The 20,834-nt window shown below is 36.3% G+C and overlaps 2 protein-coding genes across 3 annotated transcripts in view; one reads left to right on the plus strand and one right to left on the minus strand.

Annotated features, from left to right (window-relative positions):
• The window catches only part of MTCP1 (mature T-cell proliferation 1), an 83,116-nt gene that overhangs the window by 21,491 nt on the left and 40,791 nt on the right, over window positions 1-20,834 (minus strand). The gene's annotated exons all lie outside the window — the stretch shown is intronic.
• BRCC3 (BRCA1/BRCA2-containing complex, subunit 3) overlaps window positions 1-20,834 on the plus strand; it is a 45,881-nt gene that overhangs the window by 14,172 nt on the left and 10,875 nt on the right. For both annotated transcript variants that reach the window (XM_011971947.1, XM_011971948.1), the window contains exons 6-7: window positions 1,774-1,862; window positions 3,243-3,298. In XM_011971947.1, the coding sequence (XP_011827337.1) occupies window positions 1,774-1,862; window positions 3,243-3,298 (145 nt within the window). The remainder of the gene's footprint in view (window positions 1-1,773; window positions 1,863-3,242; window positions 3,299-20,834) is intronic.

The raw sequence follows: 20,834 nt of genomic DNA on the forward strand, positions 1-20,834 counted from the left end.
GCCCCCTTGAATAGGCGGTCGTCTATTCAAACCAGGCAGCCTCTTGCAAAGCACGCCCATCCCTGTTCTCGAATTACCCTAGTGTTGGCCAAATAATCGGCTCTGAAGGTTCAGTCCACTTTATATAGCCGATCCTCAAAAACATACAGCAAGCAGCAGCTGTTCTCATCTAGTATATCCCAAAGATGGCCAGGCGAATGCTCCGATGTCATTAAAGCATCTCATACCTCTGTTGGAGGCTTCTGAAATAAGTCTTTGGCTGTTCTGAGAGCACCAATAGGCTTTTCACTCAGAGAACAGAAGTAGATTTGCGTCTGGACCGGAAGCAGAATGCCTGAGAGAATATCTGAGCGGATACTGAGGGGCAAAGGGTGAGTGGTGCAGGGTCCGAGGCTGCTGAGATGAGAATGAGCGTCCATAGGATGACAGCTCTTCACGGGCAGCAGTGGCTGGAGTGGGTCCCTCTGAGCTCAGGTGGTCTCCCAAGGGGTAGCCAATGCTCAGAGCGGGTACATCCATTACGATGGGGTGCCAGAACGATCCCTCCCGGAGAAGGTTCGCCGGCGAGAAGAGAATGCTTTCCCACGGGGGAAGATGGCGGTACAAGGGTCTCCCCTGGGAGGGTGACCAAGGCCAGTCTGAGCCTCTGGGGGCCCAAGGTCGGGGACTCTTGGTAGCCAGTGGACGGGCAGGGCTGACTCGCTTTGGCGGACTCCGTCTCAAAAAAAAAAAAAACACAAAAAAAACACAACCAAGTTGAAGCGTCAGGGTAGACAACTATAGTTCTGGAGTTCAGAGTAGAAGTCTGGGACTGGAGATTGTTGGGCAGGAGTTGATAGTGGCTTCAAAGCCACGAAACTAGATGAAATCCCCCAAAGAGTGACGGTAGAGAGACAAAAGGACTGAACACTGACCCTGGGCCACACCAATATTTGGAGACTGGGAACATGAGAAGGATCCAGCAACAGAGACAGGAAGTTAGAGACAAGTAGAAAGAGTGAGAACGTGAGGCAAAGTGAAGACTGTTTCAAGAAGGGAGTGATCAGCTGAGATCAGGTAAATTGAAGACCAAGAATAAATCATTGGTGACCTTCACAAAAAGCAGTCTGGGTGACATGATGGGGACACTAGTTGTTTTCAGTGGTTATAGATAAAATTGAATGGAAGTGATGTTTATGAAGCACCTTTGATGTGTGTTAAAAATTTTGCAATTTAAAAATTACAGAAACCCTATGAGAGAAGGCATGATGTTTATTCTCATTTAACTGATAAGGAAATAGGCTTAACAGTACCAAGAATTTTACCAAGGTCATATACCAGTACAGAGACCATTTTTACAATGCTATGCATGTTTAGCAGTATTTTCAGCCAATTCCCTTTGTACTCATTGCTGAGTACTGTTTGGTGTCAGTCTTTACTTAGGAAGACACTGGGGAGAAGTCAAAATCCAGATCAAAAAGGTATACACATCAAGTTTTGGGGTAACTGAAATTTTTAACTTCTCTTTCTATACCACATTCCATAGCAGAGCTACTCTTGGGCTAGGCAGGCTAGAGTTATTAATGAGTTTTATTATTTAATGGCAGACTTTCGATAGTATTACCCTAACCTAGCGAAACATTTATACTTTGACATTGTCCTTAGGATATATTCCTGTTTTGCCTATACAGTCTGAATCCTAGGGAGATTATATGTCACTGTTATCTTTAAATCTTCAAGTCTGTGAGACACAGTTTATTGACAGAAGATTTTTAAATTTTCATTTATTTTCAGATGTTCGCACACAAGCCATGTACCAGATGATGGATCAAGGCTTTGTAGGACTTATTTTTTCCTGTTTCATAGAAGATAAGAACACGAAGGTATTGTGTGTGCGTGTGTGTGTGTGTGTGTGTGTGTGTGTACACACAGAGTAGAGAAAAATCTCTTTGCAATTTTAATAGGATGGCCAGGAAAGGTTTCAATGAAAAGGGTCATTGAGTCAGGACCTGAAGAAGGTGAGGGAACAAGTCTGGTGGATTTCTTGGGGAAAGAACGTTCCAGGCAGAGGAAATAGCCAGTGCAAAGACCCTAAGGTGAGTGTGGCATGTTCAGGAAACATCAAGGAAGTTGGTGTGGCTGCAGCAGAGTGAGGAAGACCATGACCATACATCCCAGTTTGCCTCTGTCAGTCCCAGTTTTACCCTATTATCCTACTGTCCTTCCCTCTTGGAAGTGTCCCAGTTTGAATGATAACTCATTTAGTTGTCCTAAACGAGGTCCAGATCTTGTAAGGCCTTGACTTTGACTCTGACTTGGTAAGTAACTGGAGGATGACTTTATGTTTTAATGGGATCTCTCTGGCTTCTGTGTAGACTGAACAGTGGGCAGAGGGTGGGGGTGGAATCCATGGCATCAGTGAAACCTGTTAGGAAGATATTGCTGTAATCTAGACAAGAGATGATGGAGGTTTGGTTATGGTGGTAAGAGTGAAGATAATGAGAAGTGGTTGGATGCTGAATGTAGTTTGATGGCTAGTAATAGTAACAACTACCATTTATCACCTATTGTATGGCATGTACTTATTAGGTGCTTTGTATAAATATGCTGTAACCCTGACAACCCAGAAGCTCATAGAGCTTAAGCAGTTTGATCAGTGGCCAGTCTTGCCATTCTGTATTTGAATTCTGTTTGAATTTTATTTTTATTTTATGTTCAAGAGGTTATAATATGTGTCAGTTCAAACAAAAAGAAAATTACTACTTAACATTGTAGGTATGAATTCTGCTAAGAATACCAATAGTGTCTTATTTAGTGCATTAGTTATATTCTCAGAATCTGTGTTAATAATGAATATTTTCCATAAAATCAGTTTTCCAGAAACACTACAGTTCAGTACTTTGAACTTTATACATCATTTGATATGCTTTCAACTTTGTAATCATACATTTATTTATTGATTGTCATCATAAGTAGTTGTTGAATAAGTTTGTCAGCTTTCAGTATAGCAGTCTGAATGCTCAGGTTCTTAGGTTCCTGGTTCTTATATTTGTTAACAATTCCCTGCTGTTACATGAGCAGATGTTTGGTTGTGACCATCTTATGTTGACTGAGCATATGATCCTTTTTCAGAAATTGATTTATGGCATATTCCATCTTTGGAATCTCTTTTAACATTCTACTTCTAGAGGGGCTTTTGGGGTCTTTCTCAATATTAATCTTTCTTTCTGTGATATTTCTTTCTTTCTTTTTTCCTTTGATAGACTGGCCGGGTACTCTACACTTGCTTCCAATCCATACAGGCCCAAAAGAGTTCAGAGTAAGTATTAGAGAGACTTATGTGTGTATTGGAGGGCTATATCTTGTCTTTGCTGTGTCATAAACTTGATTTAAATATTTGCATAGATCCATTTCCTTATTGAAATCTAACTTAATCTAAATTAGCAAATCTTTTTTTTTTTTTTTTTTTTTGTTTGAGACAGAGTCTCACTCTGTCACCCAGGCTGGAGTGCAGTGGTGTGATCTCGGCTCAGTGTAACCTCCACCTCCCGGGTTCATGCAGTTCTCCTGCCTCAGCCTCCTGAGTAGCTGGGACCACAGGCATGTGCCACCATACGCGGCTAATTTTTATATTTTTAAGAGAGATGGGGTTTCACCATGTTGGCCAGGATGGCCTCGAACTCCTGACCTCAGGTGATCTGCCCGCCTCGGCCTCCCAAATACTGGGATTACAGGTGTCAGCCACTGCACCTGGCCACTAGCAAATCTTAATTGAGTACCTACTATATGCCATGTTAATTCATTGTCTAATTGGGAGATAGAAGCAAATACTGTTACCTTTTTTCTTGTAATATTTATCAATTTATTATTATAGCATTGTTTGAAATGTCAAAGAATTGGGAAAAATCAGATGCTCATCAGTACAGAACTGATTAACTCAATTATAATACATTCATATAATGGAATAAAGTGCAGCCATTAAAAAAACAAAAGCGAGGAAGCTTGATAGTAGTACATAAATATCTCCAAGATATTTTGTTAAATGGAAAATGGAGGTTGTAGAAGAACAGTATGCTACGATTTGTGTAAAGATGTGGAAGAGAAATAGATAAATACCTAGTCAAGAAATATTAATTTAAAAAATTTAAAAATTTTCACCACACTATTACATGCATATGCGTAAAAATATTGAATGGTACAGAAGTGCTTATAATAAATAGTTTCACTCCTCAAGTGGAACCACTTCTTTCTCCTAATTTTCCTTTTAGTTCTTCTGTTACTTTGATATCTCCAAATAATATACTTATAATGTTCTTTCTTGATTTACCAATTTTGGGTGTTTTCTATTCTTCTTTATTATTGTGTTATATTGCTCTCACAAATGAGGATTTAGCTGACTTACACTACCCCATCTCCATTCTCCTCAATGTAGTTATGTTACTATTTTTTGTTCTTCTGTTGGTTACTTTTCTAATCTTAAAGTTTGCTTATTTCTTCTATTAACAATTGACAGTAGACAATATTTTTTGGCTCCCTGCCGCCACTTGTAGTTTTACCCTAAGCATTTATATTTTCACAGTTGTAAGCATCTGTGTTCTGTGTTGTAACCATAATTGCATTTTCTGTGCTTTGTCTATGGTTGATTCTGAGAGTAGAAAATAAAGTGTTTATATTGTTATTATTATGTAAAGATTATTCCCTGTACAGCCAAGCAGTGTAGTGTACTATGATTCCACTTCCTTTCTTATATAGCTTTTTGTTTTTCACATGGGGTTTCGAGTGGCTTTTTCCCCTTATTTTTCTGCCTTTATCATCTCCCAGAGCTCTACATCCTCAGAAGTAATATTAAAATATTTGGAATCCTTGCTTTTCCTAGGATTGCTCCCTTGAAACCCACTATCCTCTTACCCTAATCTGGTATCTTCTCTAGGCTTACTGCACAGCTGACATCCTGGGACTTTCCTTCATTATTCTCCTGGATTGGATCCATTGTGGTCTGGATTTTGTGTTACCTTTCTTGGTTCACTGTGTCATTTTGCTGGAAAAGACTCTCTAGTAACTTCCTGTTTTTAAACATCCAGTGTTACTGATGATAAGCCTTTGTAGGGCATTTTTTTCCCCTCTCTCTCTGACAGCTTTTAGATATCTCTCTTTATTCTTGATGTGAAATTTTCTATGATTTTCTAACTATGATATAGTTAGAATGTGGATATTTTATTCAAACTGCTGTACACTTCAATCAGAAAGTACTTGTCTTTCAGCTCTGGGCAATTCTCTATTGTTTTTTTTTTGTTTGTTTGTTTGTGTATTTTGTATCCCGAGATAAAACAATCCACAACCTACCTAGTTCCTGGAGAGAGGAAATCTTATTTGTAACTCAGTCCAATTCCATAATTTAAACAGTTTCTTCAAGTTTATATTGGTCTTTGGGGAATGACTTCTCATTCCTTCAGTTACTTCCGTTACTCCCCATATTCACTCTAAGATGGCATCAGAAGTATTGGGAAGATGACTTAAATAAACCTACACTGTAAGGAAAGGAGGCTTTCTGGTCTCATGCTGGTTATGGTGGTCCTTGTTCTCATGGTCAGTGTTCTCCTTAATTTATCCAATATAATCCTGTCTCATGGACTTGAATTCCTAGCAGAAGGAGATGTATCACCAGCTTCCTCTCTCACAGCTCTCTCCTTCCTTTTCCCACTAAGTTAATAGGACAGAGATATCATAACCTTTTCTCTATTCTTTGATAATTCCTCCCTATTGTTTTCCCTTTCTCTTTCTAGAACTCTCCTATCAGTCACAATTTAAAGGTCCTAAATTGACCTAATGACTCTTTTTACCCAAATTTTCTGTGTCTTTTATTTTGTTCTAGTTTCGGATTTTTAAAATTTTATCTTCCAACTGTTTTTTTTGGCAATTTTATATTTTTAATTTTCAACAATTTTTTCTACATTTGGTGGTTATTCCCATTTGACAGCATCCTTTTTTATTTTATTGATATGATATTGAAATGTTAGATTGTCTTCTGTTTTTTACAGTTACCTGCTTCCTCTGATAATTTTTTTTTGGCTTAGTTTTTAAAATCTTTCTTGTCTATCCCTTTTTAAGAATAAAGCAACAAACAGTGAAGTGGTAGCTCATTATTTGTGGCCTTGGCTTGTCAACATGAGGCTTCACTTTAGGGTGAATAGGTTGGGAGCCAGCTGTTTTGTTCAGGTATCAATCAGTGCTAGACCTGAGATATCTTGCTCTGGGACACGAGTCTTAGCAATTGCTGTCATACTTCCTCCCAGACAGTTTATCATTATTATTGTTATTATTAACTATTAAGTAGAAGAATTCTTGATGCTGCTGTTACTGCAAATGATAATGGTTATTATTATTATTATTTTGATGTAAGAATGAAAGCTTGGTTATTAAACATTTGGTGTATACACAGGCCAAATCATGGAGGAAAACAAGAGAGGAGTAGCTAGAGTCTCATGTTTCTGATAGGAGGAACAAAAGGGGTCCAAGAAATCACATAAAGGGAGGAACATGATAAAGCAACTTCATAAAGTTGTTTATAAATTTCTGGGCTAATACTTGAGCAATGTATGCATGGATCGGATCCTAATTAGCATAATTTAGAACAGAATTAACCAATAGACCACCGCATATATCCTATACTGACCACTAGGTGGTGCACATGCAGGTATGAACCGAAGACCACTACAAAGGCTCTGAAAAATTAGAACCACTGCCTACAGAAGGCTGTGGAAAATTGAACTTGACTCTAACTAGGTGGATTGTGTGCCGAAACAAAAGTAACAACATTCTCCATAGAATATAAACAAGATCCAGTGTGTCAACATAATATTCCAAATACTGGGAATCCAATTCGGAATTACTTGGTATGTGAAGAACTGAGAAAATTTCAACTTGCATAGAAAAGGACATTAACAGATGCCAACAATGAGCTGACACCCATGTAGGAATTGTGTAATAAAGACTTTAAAGCAAATACAGGTTGAGTATCCTTTATATGAAATACTTTCAGATTTTAGATTTTTTAAGATTTTAGAATATTTGCATTATATTTACTGGTTCAGCATCCCTAATCTGAAATATGAATTCCACAGTGCTCCAATGATCATTTTCTTTGAGTGTAATGTTGATTCTTACAGAATGAGAATATTTTTGTATAGCTGTACAGTGTGTTTTAAGCTAAGTGTTATCAGAGTCAAAATATTAAAAAGTTTATAAAGTAAAAAAGTTACAGTAAGCTAAGGTTAATTATTGAAGAAAGAAAAAATTTTGTTTTTATTTTTATGTATTTATTTTTTGAGATGGAGTTTTGCTCTTATCGCCCAGACTGGAGTGCAACAGCAGGATCTTGGCTCACTTCAACCTCCGCCTCCTGGGTTCAAGCAATTCTCCTGCCTCAGCCTCCCAAGTAGCTGGGGTTACAGGTGTGCGCCACCACGCCTGGCTAATTTTTGTATTTTTAGTAGAGATGGAGTTTCACCATGTTGGCCAGGCTGGTCTTGAACTCCTGACCTAAGGGGATCCACTCGCCTCGGCCTCCCAAAGCACTGGGATTATAGGCATGAGCCATGGTGCCCAGCCAAGAAAGAAACAATTTTAAATATACTGTAGCCTAAGTGTTCAGTGTTGTAAAGTCTCCATTAGTGTACAGTAATATCTTAGGCCTTAACATTCCCTTACCACTCACTCAATTACTCACCCAGAGCAACTTCTGGTCCTGCAAACTCCATTCATGGTAAGTGCCCTATACAGGTGTACTTTTTTTTTTTTGGTTTTTTATTCTGTATTTCTACTGTACCTTTTCTGTGTTTAGATACACAAATACTTGTCATTGTGTTATAGCTGCCTATAGTATTCCATATGGTAATATGCTCTATAGGTTTATAGCATAGGAGCAATAGGCTATACCATATAGCCTGGGCATGCAGTAGGCTGTACCATCTAGTTTGGTATAAGTACACTCTATGATGTTTGCATGACAATGAAATTGCCTAATGATGCATTTCTCAGGACGTATCTCCATCAATAAGTAATGCATGACTGTATATCCATTCAATCAAATATTATTCATAAAAAAGAAAGTACAGAAACATGCTACAATCTGAATTTGAAAACATAAGTGAAAGAAGCCACACAAAAAGTCACATATTGTGTGATTTCACTTATAGGAAGTATCCAGAATAGCTAAATCCATAGAGAGAGAAAGCAGATTGGTGTTATCCTGGGCTGGTGGGAAGGAAGAATGTCAAGTAACTGTTTAATGGGTACAGGGTTTTATTTTGGAGTGATGAAAATGTTTTTGAACCAGATAGAGGTGGTAGTTGTACAATATTGTGAAGGTACTAAATGCCGCTGAATTGTTCACTTTAAAATGGTTAATTTTATGTTATGTGAATTTCACCTAAATTTTAAAAAAGATGTAAAAGGATTTGAATGAATGCTTTTTCAAGGAAGATATACAAGTGGTCAATAAACATGTGAAAAATTGCCCCAAATCATTAGTCTTTAGGGAAATGCAAATAAAAACCACAATGAGACACTACTTCCCACCCACTACTACCCAATGTTGTCTACAGATCCAATGCAATCCCTATCAAAATTCCAATAACATTTTTCACAGAAATAGAAATAAAATCATAAAATTCATATGAAACTACAAAAGTTCCTGAATAGCCGAAGCAATCTTGAGAAAGAAGAACAAAGTTGGAGAAATCACACTATGTGATTTCACAGTAGATTATAAAGCTATAATAATCAATGCAATATGGTACTGGCATAAAAATAGACACACAGACTAATAGGACAATAGAGAGCCCAGAAATAAACCCATGCTTATGCAGTCAAGTAACCTTCAACAAAGATGTCAGGAATATTCAACAGGAAAAGGATAGTCTCTTCAATAAATAGTGTTGGGGAAACAAGATACCCACGTGCGAAAGAATGAAAGTGGATCCTTATCACACATATATATAAAAATCAACTTAAAATGAATTAAAGACTTAAACATAAGACCTGAAAGTGTAAAACTACTAGTGGAAAGCAGAGGAAACACTCCTTGACATTGGTCTTGGCAAAGATTTTATGAATATGACTCCAAAAGCACAGGCAACAAAGGAAAAAATAAACGGGTGGGACTACATCAAACTAAAATGTCTACACAGCAAAAGAAACTGAACAAAATGAGAAGGCCACCTACAGAATGGGAGAAAAATATTTGCAACCCATATATCTGATAAGGGGGCTGACATCCAAAATAATACGAAGAACTCATATAGCTCAATAGCAAAAAACCCAAATAATATGATTTATAAATGGGCAAAGATCCTGAATAGACATTTTTCCAAAGAAGACATATAAATGGCCAGTAAGTACATGTAAAGTTACTCAACATCACTAATCCGAGAAATGCAAATAAAAGCCTTGATGAGTTAGGATGGCTATTATCAAAAAGTAAAAGAAAACAGTATAGAGATTCCTCAAAAAACAAAAAATAGAACTCTCATATGATTCAGCAGTCCTATTTCCAGGAGCATATCCAATAAAATTGAAATCTGTATCTCAAAAAGGTGTTTTAAAAAACAGAAAATAACAAGTGTTGGCAAAGACACGGAGAAGTTGGAACCCTTGTACACCGTTGGCAGAAATGTAAAATGGTACAGCCACTGTGGAAAATGGTATGGTAGTTTCTCAAATCAAGAATATTATTACCACGTGATTCAGCAGTTCTACTTTTTGGTATATACCCAAATGAATTGAAAGCAGGGTCTCTCCATCCTGGCTAACACGGTGAAACCCTGTCTCTACTAAAAATATAAAACATTAACCTGGCGTGGTGGTGGCACCTGTAGTCCCAGCTACTCGGGAGGCTGAGGCAGGAGAATGACGGGAACCCGGGAGGCAGAGCTTGCAGTGAGCCGAGATCGCGCCAGTGCGAAACTCCATCTCAAAAACAAAAAAAAAGGAAGCAGGGTCTTTAAGAGCTAGTTGTGCACCCATGCTCACAGCAGCATTATTTACAACTCAGTTTCTTAGCCTTTAAAAAAAATTCTGCATTTCTCTTTATTAATTTGTTCTATTTTCTTTGCATTTTATTGTTGTATTGTTCTCAATTCTTGAGATGAAAACCAGGTTTATTTTCTATCTTCCTGGTTTTCTAATAAATACATTTGAGGTCAGAAATTTTCCTCTTCACTTTGGGCCCACAGGTTTTGATGTATATATAGTACAGTAGTTCCGATGTTTTTTGTTTGTTTACTTGTAAATAATTTGTACTTTCCATTTTTATTTTCTCTTCAACCCGAGGATTATTTAGAAGTGCATTTAAAAATTTAAAATTTTGAAATTTCCAGTTGTTTAGATTTGAGGGAGGGACTAGTATGTTTTTTTTTTTTGAGACGGAGTCTCGCTCTGTCGCCCAGGCTGGAGTGCAGTGGCGCGATCTCAGCTCACTGCAAGCTCCGCCTCCCGGGTTTACGCCATTCTCCCGCCTCAGCCTCCTGAGTAGCTGGGACCACAGGCGCCGCCACCGCGCCCGGCTAGTTTTTTGTATTTTTAGTAGAGACGGGGTTTCACCGTGTTAGCCAGGATGGTCTCGATCTCCTGACCTCGTGATCCGCCCGTCTCGGCCTCCCAAAGTGCTGGGATTACAGGTGTGAGCCACTGCGCCAGGCCTAGTATGTTAATTTTTAACACTACGTTATGCTAACTGATTGTGGCCTGTGTGATATCAGCCTTATGGATTTTTAAAATATTTCCTCTGTTACCTAGAACAGGGGTCCACAAACTATAACTTGTAGGCCAGGTTGGCCTGGGGCCTATATTTGTAAATCAAGTTTTATTGGAATATAGCCACATCCCTTTATTTACATATTGTCTATGACCCCTTTCCAGCTGTGATTGTAGAGGTGAGTGTTGTAATAGAGACCCTGTGGCCCACACAGCTTAAAATATGTCTTTACTTCAAGAGTTTGCTGATCCCTGACTTAAAACATAGTCAGTTTTCACAGCTTTTTCATTTCGGTTGAAAATATGTATATTTTCTCTTGGATATAAGTTCCTTATATCCCTGTTAGAATAAGCTTAAGCTGTGTTATACCAATCCTTATATCCTTCATTGTGGTTTTGATTATCGATATCTGAGAGAGATGTGTTAGCCAGGATGGTCTCCATGACGAGGGATCCTCCCTTATCAGCTTCCCAAGTAGCTGGGACTACAGGCATGTGCCACCAGGCTTGGCTTTTTTTTTTTTTTTTTTTTTTTTTAATACAGAGGTGGGGTTTCACCATGTTGCCCAGGCTGGTCTCAAACTCCTGGGCTCAAGCGATCTGCCCATCTCAGCCTCCCAAACTACTGGGACTACAGGTATGCACCAGTGCACCCAGCCTGTATGAGGTATTATAAATAATCTAGAGATGACAAGTAATCTAGAGAGAATTTAAAGTATATAGGAGGATGAGGTTATATGCAAATACTGCACCCTTTTATATCAGGGACATGAACATCTATGGATTTCAGTGTCCGTGGGAGGTCCTGGAACCAGTCCCCAACAGATACAAAGGGATGACTATATCTTGTGTGGAGTTTTAGCATTCATCAATTAGTATTTCCTAAATTATGTATTACTAAGATGTTTGTCACATGGCAGTGTTCTAATTCCATCATTCCTTCAACATTTACTAGTTGGTATTCTACTCTAAGAAACAGTTTTCTCTTCTGCCAATTTCATTGTTCATTTATTTATTTATATTAATGTAAACACCTGGATCCTTATTTTATTCAATGGGATTTAATCCATTACTGTCATTAGTTATTTTGAGGCACCCAATGTTTCAGAATTGGCTAGTGGAAGCTTTTCCTGTGTTATTTTGACCTACTCCAATCTTTCTTTGATTTTCTAGCACAAGTAGATGTTCTAGGTTTGTCTCATTCTTTCCTCTATCCAGCCTGGATTCATTATTTCTCCAAGGAGCCTTGGTTCTTTGTAATTCTTTTCTTCCATCACGCCCTATCACTTCTCTAACCATGGAAAACCCTGATCTACTATTACTACAGATTGGTCTTCATTTTCTAGAATTTTTTGTATATGGAATCATAGAGTATGTACTTTTTTGTCTGTCTCTTTTCATATATCATAATTATTCTGAGATTCAGCCATGTCGTAGCATGTATCAGTAGTTTGTCCCTTTTATTACAGAATAATGTTAAATTGTGTAAATATTACCACAATATGTTTATCCATTCACCTGTTGATGGATATTTGAGTTATTTATAGTTTTTCTCTATTACAAATAAAGCTGCTTAGAACATTTGTATATAGGTCTTGGTGTGGATATATGCCTTTTCTTTCCTTGGGGAAATACCTAGGATCACACTGGCTGAACATATGGTAGATGTGTGTTTGATTTCTTTTAAGAAACTGATAGGCTGTTTCCCAAAACTGCCTGCAAGGATTTTAATTGGGATTTTGTTGAATCTATAGATTCATTTTGGGGAGAACTAACATCTTAATAATATTGAGTCTTCCAAAGTATGGACATGGTATATCTCTCCATTTATTTAGGTCTGTAATTATCTCAGTAATGGCTTGTGGTTTTCAATATACAGGTCTTCCATATCTTTTGTCATATTTATCCCTATACATTTCAGGTATTTATATTATTGTAAATGTGATTGTATTTCAATTTCCTATTCATTGCTACTATATAAAAATATAATTCATTTTTGTATATTGAGTTTATATCCTACAACCTTGCTAAATTCAATTAATTTTAATAGCTTTTTTGAAGGGTCCATTGGATTATCTACAGGCGATTATGTCATCTGTGAATAAAGGTAGTTTCACTTCTTTCTTTCCAATGTGGATGCCTTCTGTTTATTTATTTATTTATTTATTTTTGCCTTATTGCATTGTTAGAACCTCTAATAAACTGTTGAATACAGCTGGTAAGAGCGGTCATGGCAACTTTGTTCCTAATCTTTGGAGAAATCATTTACTCTCTTACCATTAAGTATGATGTTACCTGAAGATTTTTTATAGATTCCCTTAATCAGTTTGAGGAAGTTTCTTCAATTCCTAGATTGATAAGAAAATGTTTTCAACAAAAATAGATGTTGTATTTTGTCAAATGTTTATCTCTTTTATAGACTAATTAGCTGTAGTCTTTTGTTATTTCGGTGATTGCCTTAGGGTTTTTCACAGGGTCTGTCAACATTGGCACTATTGACATTTTGGGTCACACAGTTTTTTGTGTGTATGTGTGTGTGTGTGTGTGTGTGTGTGTGTGTGGTGGGGGGTGGTGGCATTCTGTGCATTGTCGAATGTTTAGCAGCATCCCCGACCTCCACCTGCTAAATGCCAATAGCACCTCTTCAGTTGTCATAATCAGAAACATCTCCAGACACAGCCAAATGTTTTCTGCAGGGAAAAATTACCCCTGGTTGAAAACCACTAGTTTATAGTATACATGTTTTACGTATCACAGTCTGTCTTTGAGTGACATTTTATTAGTTCATATGTAGTATAAGAATCTTGCGACATCATACTTTCATTTCTCCCCTCCTGGCCTTTGTGCTATTGTGGTCATACATTTTACTTGTATGTATAAGTTTTACTTTAAACAGTTTATTATCTTTTCAGGAAATTTAAGTAAGAAAAGTCTTTGTATTTAACCATATGGTTAGCCATTTCTAGTGCTCTTAGTTTCTTTGTTTACATCTGGCATCATTTTCTCTCTTCTTGAAAGACATCCTTTAATGTGTCTTGTAGTGTAGGTAGCTCTGCTGGTGCTATATTCTTTTGACTTTGGTATGTCTGAAAAAAGTCTTTGCCTTCATTTTTTGAAAGATATTTTCAATGGATAAAGAACTCTAGGTTGCCTTTTTTACATTTAGAACTATAAAGATATTTCTCCACCGTTCAACAAGAAAGTGGCTGACATTTTTACCTTTGCCCACTCTACTTAATGTATCCCTTTTTAAGACTTCTTTTAAGATTTTGTTTTTATCATTGGCTTTAAACCATTTGAGTATCAGTGTATCATAGTGTAATTGTTTCCATGTGCCCTATGCTTGGGTTTCATTGGGCTGCTTGGATCTGTGGATTTATGTATTTTTTTCATCAAATTTAGAAAAACTTCAGCCATTATTTCCACTAGTTTTTTATGTCCCACTTTCTCCTCTCCTTTAGGTATTTCAACTAACCATATTTTTGGCCACTTAACGTTACCTCACAGTTCACCGACGCTCTATTCATTGTTTTTCAGTCTTTTTTTTCTATCTGTGATTTGTTCTGTATAGTTTCTATTACTGTCTTCTAGTTTACTCATCTTTCTTTCTGCAATGTTGAGTTTACCATTAATCCTGTCCACTGTACATTTTAATTTTTATTTATTATTTTTTTTTAGAGACAAGGTCTCGCTCTGTCACCTAGGCTGGAGTGCAGTGGCATGATCTCAGCTCACTGCAGCCATCAACTTCTGGGCTCAAGTGATCCTCTTGCCTCAGCCTCCCAAGTAGCTGGAACTATGGGCATGTGCCAATACTCTACTGTACTTTATATCTGAGGCATTGTAATATTCATGCCTAAAAGTCTCATTTGGATCTTTAAAATTTTTTCTTTTCTATACTTAACATGTTTAATCTTCTAGCTTCTTGAACATACAAAATAGTTATAATATTCATTTTAATGTTTTGTCCTCCAATTTTGTCACTAAATCAGCATCATTCTGGGCCAATTCCAATTGATTTCCTCTCCTTATAGGTTGGACTCTTCTGCTGCTTTTCATGCCTGATAATTTTTGATTGGATACAGACATTGTGAATTTTACCTTATTGGGTACTAGATATATTTGTATTCATAAAAATATTCTTGAGTTTTGTTTCAAGATACTGTTAAAGTTATTAGGAAACAGTCCTATCCCTTTGGATCTTGCTTTTAAGCTTTGTTAGGCAGAAACAAAGCAGTGTTTAATATAAGGTTCATTTTTTCCCCACTACTGAGGCAAGACCCTTTTTAATACTCTGATGCCTCTAATATTATGAGATTTTCCATTCGGATTGTTGGAAATAGATGCTATTCCTGGCCCTGTGTATACTTTGGAGTTCGCTCCCTTTAATCCCTTTAGGTTGTTGTTTCTCTGACTGGGTAGTTTGCTCACACACATGTCCAGACCAGTCATCAACTGAACACTTGAAGAGGACCCTCCAAAGATCTCTAGAGTTCTCTTCCTGTGCCAGCTCTTTCCTCCACAGTACTTTACCTTGCAAACACAAGCTGTCTTGGCCTTCCCAGAGTCTCAGCTACATTTTCTCAACTTGGCATCTGTCAAGCTCTACCTGGGGATTCTCCCTGAGCTTCGGCTTGGAAACTTTCTCCAGCTTACCTCTGAGTTCAACCTGATAACTCCAATTCTATTTCCATACTTTAAGGTTCATTCCAGCATTCTCCTTTTCCATGTTTGCAACTTTTTCCTTCAAAAGAGAGATAGATGCCTTGCTTCTGCTAGCCACAATTTGTTTGTTACTCATCCCTAGAATATACAGAAAGTAGTTTCAGAATTGCTAATCTGTATCACCGTGAAAGACAAACCTGCTAACTAGAGATCAAAATTTGTTTACAGTTCTTTTTATTAAGCTTTATTGAGGTATAATTAACATGCAGAATTGTACATATTTAATGTACACATTTTGATGAGTTTGGACATATGCCTAAGAGTATATACTCAAAATACTTAGTTGGATTCAGTCTATTTCCCCCCCCCGACCACTTCAGTGAGGTTATATGATTTATTTGAAAGACAGGTTTTTCTTGTTTGCTTGTTTTCCATTTTAGGATTTTCTTTTAACCCATACTTTTTTCCCTTTTAGAGTGTATGAAACATCAACATTGTTCAAAAAGTCAAAAGTCAGAACTATATAGAGTTAATTTTGTATAGACTAAGATATGAATCTAATTTTATCTCTTTCTAAATGGCAATCCACCTGTTCCAAAACCATTGTTTAAGAAGTTTATGTTAGGTGGGCACAGTGGCTCATGTCTGTAATCCCAGCCCTTTGGGAGGCCGAGGCATGCGGATCACTTGAGGTCAGGAGTTTGAGAGCAGCCTAGCCAACATGGTGAAACCGCATCTCTACTAAAAATACAAAAAATAGCCAGGCATGGTTTGCCTGTAATCCCAGCTACTTGGGAGGCTGAGGCAGTAGAATTGCTTGAACCTGGGAGGTGTAGGTTGCAGTGAGCCGAGATCGTGCCACTGCCCTTCAGCCTGGGCGACAGAGTGAGGAAAAATAATAATAATAATTAAAAAAGCTTATCTTCATGTCAGCAATTTTACATGGCACCTTTTACCATATAGGAAAGCTCCCTATTCACTTGGATCTATTTCTTAACTTTCTATTCTGTCTGTCCGTTTAGTTACCATCGCATTAATTATAGTGGCTTTATTGTATGTTTTATTATCCATAAGGCTAGTGTCCATTGTAGCTTTTCTTTTCTCAGTGTTTCAGTGTTTCCCTGACTATTCTTTTTTTTATTTTTATTTTTTATTTTTTATTTTTATTTATTTTTTTGAGACAGCGTCTCGTCCAGTCGTCCAGGCTGGAGTGCAGTGATGCGATCTTGGCTCACAGCAGCCCCTGCCTCCCGGGATCAAGCTATTCTGTCTCAGACTCCTGAGTAGCTGGGATTACAGGCACGCGCCATCATGCCTGGCTAATTTTTGTATTTTTAGTGGAGACAGGGTTTCACCATGTTGCCCAAGCTGGTCTTGAACTCCCAAGCTGGTCTCAAACTCCCAACCTTGGGTGATCTGCCCATCTCGGCCTCCCAAAGTGCTAGGATTACAGGCGTGAGCCCAGGCTTGAGCCACCACGCCCGTCTAAGACCCTGACTATTCTTACATGTTTGGTTTTTCATGTGAACCTTACTATCAACTTGTCTAGCTCCAAATAAAATCTTTTTGATATTTCCATTGAGATTGTGTTAAATTTATAAATTAATTGTGATGTTGCATCATCCTATCCAAGAGCACTGGCTGTCTTTCTATTTGCTGTAGTCTACTTTTGTGTCTTTCAGGAGTGTTGTTTTTCTCATATAGGTTTTGCATATGTCTTACTGAAATTTATTCTTAAGCATTTATCTTCTTTTTTGCTTTGTGAATGTTTTTTTTTTTTCTATTACATCCTCTGTTTTTTGCTTGTATATTTGAAGGCTATTATTTCTGTATGTAAATTTTTATCTTCCTGAATTCTTTTGTTCTTTGAGTTAATTATACCTTTATTTCCCTAGAGCTTTCCAGATAAGTATCACACCCCATCTGCAAATAGTTTTACTTATTTCCCAATTCTAAACCTCTAATTGATTCCTTAAATATAACTGCATTGCCTAATATTTCTTTAGAACATTAAATAGTAGTGGAAATAGTAGATAATCTTGTTTTGTTTCTGATCCTTATGGAAATTCCTGTAGCATTTCTTCATTAAGAAAGATTCTGTATTCAGGAATAAAGTATATATCCTTTTCATATTAAGAAAGTATACATAAATTCCTACTTTTGCCCTTGTATTCTGTTTTCATCAGGAATAGGTATTAGATTTTGTCAAGTTTTTCAGTATCTACAGAGGCAATTATGGTTTTCCTTAGTCCCATTAATATGGTATGTTATATTTATAGATTTCCTACTATTTAACCAACTTTGTGTTCCTCAAAAAGACAGGATTATGTTTGCTAATATTTTGTTTAGTACTTTTTCATCAACAATCATAAGTGCTATCAGAAATATTAATTTTTTGTACTGTCTTTATCAGGTTTAGGTATGTATATTACACTTGCTTCAGAGGAATTGTTTGGAGTTTTCTTTCATTGTGTAGGCTATGACAGAAATGTATGTAGCAGTGAGACCATCAGTTCTTTGACAATTCCTCTATGAAATCAACTAGGCCTTTCTCTGTGGGATAGTTCCTTGACAAATTTCTCTTTCTCCTCTGAGAATTCATCTGTTTATGCTTTCTTTCTGTAATGGGGTCAATTTTGGTACAGTTTCCTAAGAAATTATTCATTTTGTATGGTTTGCAAATTTATTTACACAGAGATCTCTCTGCCAGATAGTCTGTCATATTTTAAATGTCTTGTATTTCAGTAGTTATGTCCCCCTTGTCATTTCATATTTTGTATATTTGTACTATTTCTTTTTTCCCTTGGTTATGTTAGCCAGTGGTGTGTCAATTTTGTTATTTTTCCCTGAAACACTGATTTTTATTTAGTTACTTGTTTTCTATTCCCAACCTTACTACTTTTGCTTTTATGTTCATTATTTCCTTCCTTATGTTTCATTTTGGTCATTTTGTTGTGCTTTATCTTAGCATTTGGAGTTTGGAATTTAATGAGTATATTTTTTTATCTTTCATTATTATTGATATAAATGCTTAAGGCTATGAATTTTCCACTGATCTTTGCTTTAAATATATCCCATAGATGCTAAGTACTATTTTCATTTTTATTATTTTTTTTAAAGTTATTTAATTTTAGCACTCACCCATTTTGCTTCCTTTCAATTTGGTATCATGGTGTAGCTATTCTAAAATGATCCTGCTCCCTAATGCCCTCAGAATAAAGCCCTCAACCTGCAGCCCTTCATGGTTTGCTTATTTCTCCAGCCATGTTCTCTCTCTGTCATATGCTCACTCTACCTACAGTTTCCTTTTTCCTTATACCACCTGGCCAATGTCTAGTCATTTTTGAAGATGAAGATCAAATTTAGGAATCCTTCTCTGATAATTCTCAACTCCCGATACCATCCCAGTTAAGCATTCCTCCTGGAAACTTAATAAAATCATATACTTCCTTTTTGTAATACATATTATATTTTAATATTTTGTTCTTCTACTAACATTGTAAGATCCTTGAAAGAAGGTATGGCTTTTTATTACTTTTCCTGTGGTGTTCAGTAAATATTTGTTTAGTGTCCCTTCAGCTGTAGATTTCAAAACTAGTATTTTAATACATACATTCTGACCTGTGAGCTCTAGCATACTCTAGAACTTCTTTGTCATAAACTTTGGTTGGTTGGTTGGTGTTAGTTTTTCAATTGAAGTGTAACACACAGAAAAGTACACAAATTACAAGTGTCCAGCTCAATCAATTTATTGCTGCCCTGCCACTTTGCCTTAAACCGATTGTCCATATATATATGGTTATGTTTCTGAACTCTAGGCAATTCTGTTTTGTCTATGTGTCTATCCTTGTGTCAGTAACACACTTTATTAATTGCTGTAGCTTTATAATAAGTCTTGATGATATGTGGTAATGTTTGTTCTCCCCTTTGTTGTTATTCTTCAAGACCATCTTGGCTATTCTTGGCCCTTTGTAAACCCATATAAATTTTAAAATCGGCTTGTTGATTTCCACAAGAAAACTTGCTGAAACATGTCAGCTGAGATTTGATTGGAATAGAATTGAATCCATTCATCCATTTGATGTATTCCTCCATTTATTTAGATTTTAATTTCTCTATCTTTTGTATTTTTCTGTGAAACATCTGAAAAGATTGTGCACATTTTTCATTTAAATTATTCTTGGGAATTTGGTGTTTTATGTTATTGTAATTAGTATCTTTTCATAATTTTGCAGTTGGTACTGGTTATTTAGATAGCAAATTGATATATGTATATTGGCTTTATATCCAGCAGCCTTATGGATATAAATGTACTTATTAATTCTAATGATTTATCTGCAGATTTTATTTCCTTGGGATTTTCTGTGTAAACAGTCATGTCTTACATAAACAAGGGCAATTTAATTTCACCCTTTCCAATCTTTACACATTTTTATTTCTCTTTCATGCCTTATTATACTGGCTCAGTCTTCCAGTAAAATTTATACATAAAATGTAAAGAGAATGCTTCAAAATTTCCCAGTTATCGCTGGTGTTTAATTTAGCTTTTCTGTAGTTAGCCTCTATTATATTAAGGAAGTTCCCTTGTATTCCTAGTATTCTAAGCCTCTTTTTTATGACTGAATGTTGAATTTTATCAAATGCTTCTTCTGCATTTATTAAGATAATCATGTGATTATTTGCCTTAATGTAGTAAGTCTCATAAACTGATTTCTGAATCTTAACCCAGCTTTGCATTTGTTAGTCACTGTATATTATCTCTTTAGTGTATTCACTAGGCTACCCTTTTTAGGAATTCTATATCTTTGTTCATAAATAAGATTGATCCATAATTTTCTTTTCTTTAAACACCTTTGCTAGATTTTGATATCATGGTTATGCTGGCTGCATAGTACAAAGTAGAAAATGTTCCCACATCTCAATTTTCTGAAATGTTTTGTGTAAGTTTGGATTTTTTCTTTAAATGTTTGATAGAATGTAACAGATTAGCAATGTCAGTGTGGAGTTTTCTTTGTGAAAAGTTTTAAATTATAAGTTCAGTTTCTTTAAAATATGTAGGATTATTCTGATTTTCTGTATCTTTTTAGTTTTGGCAAGTTGTGCTTTTCTAGGAATTTATCCTAGAACTTTAGTTTACATGGTTCACAATATCTTCTTACTATCCTTTTAAAGTTTGTAGGATCCGAAGTGATTTCCCCTTTTTTATTCCTTATATTAGTAATTTTTGTGTTCTCTGTTTTTACCTTGATGAGTCTCGGTGGGGGTTTATTAATAAACGTATCAGTCTTTTCAAAAGAGCCATAAATATCCCTTTAAGCACTGCTTTGGGTACATCCATAATTTTTATTTTTTAAAAGAACTATCCTTCAGTTCAAAGTATTTCCCTTGTGATATTATTACCTTTGTGATTTACTTTGATGCAGGTGTTACTTAGAAAT

This window comes from Mandrillus leucophaeus, unplaced genomic scaffold (genome assembly GCF_000951045.1).
Source record: "Mandrillus leucophaeus isolate KB7577 unplaced genomic scaffold, Mleu.le_1.0 Scaffold1251, whole genome shotgun sequence".
Lineage (NCBI taxonomy): Eukaryota > Metazoa > Chordata > Mammalia > Primates > Cercopithecidae > Mandrillus > Mandrillus leucophaeus.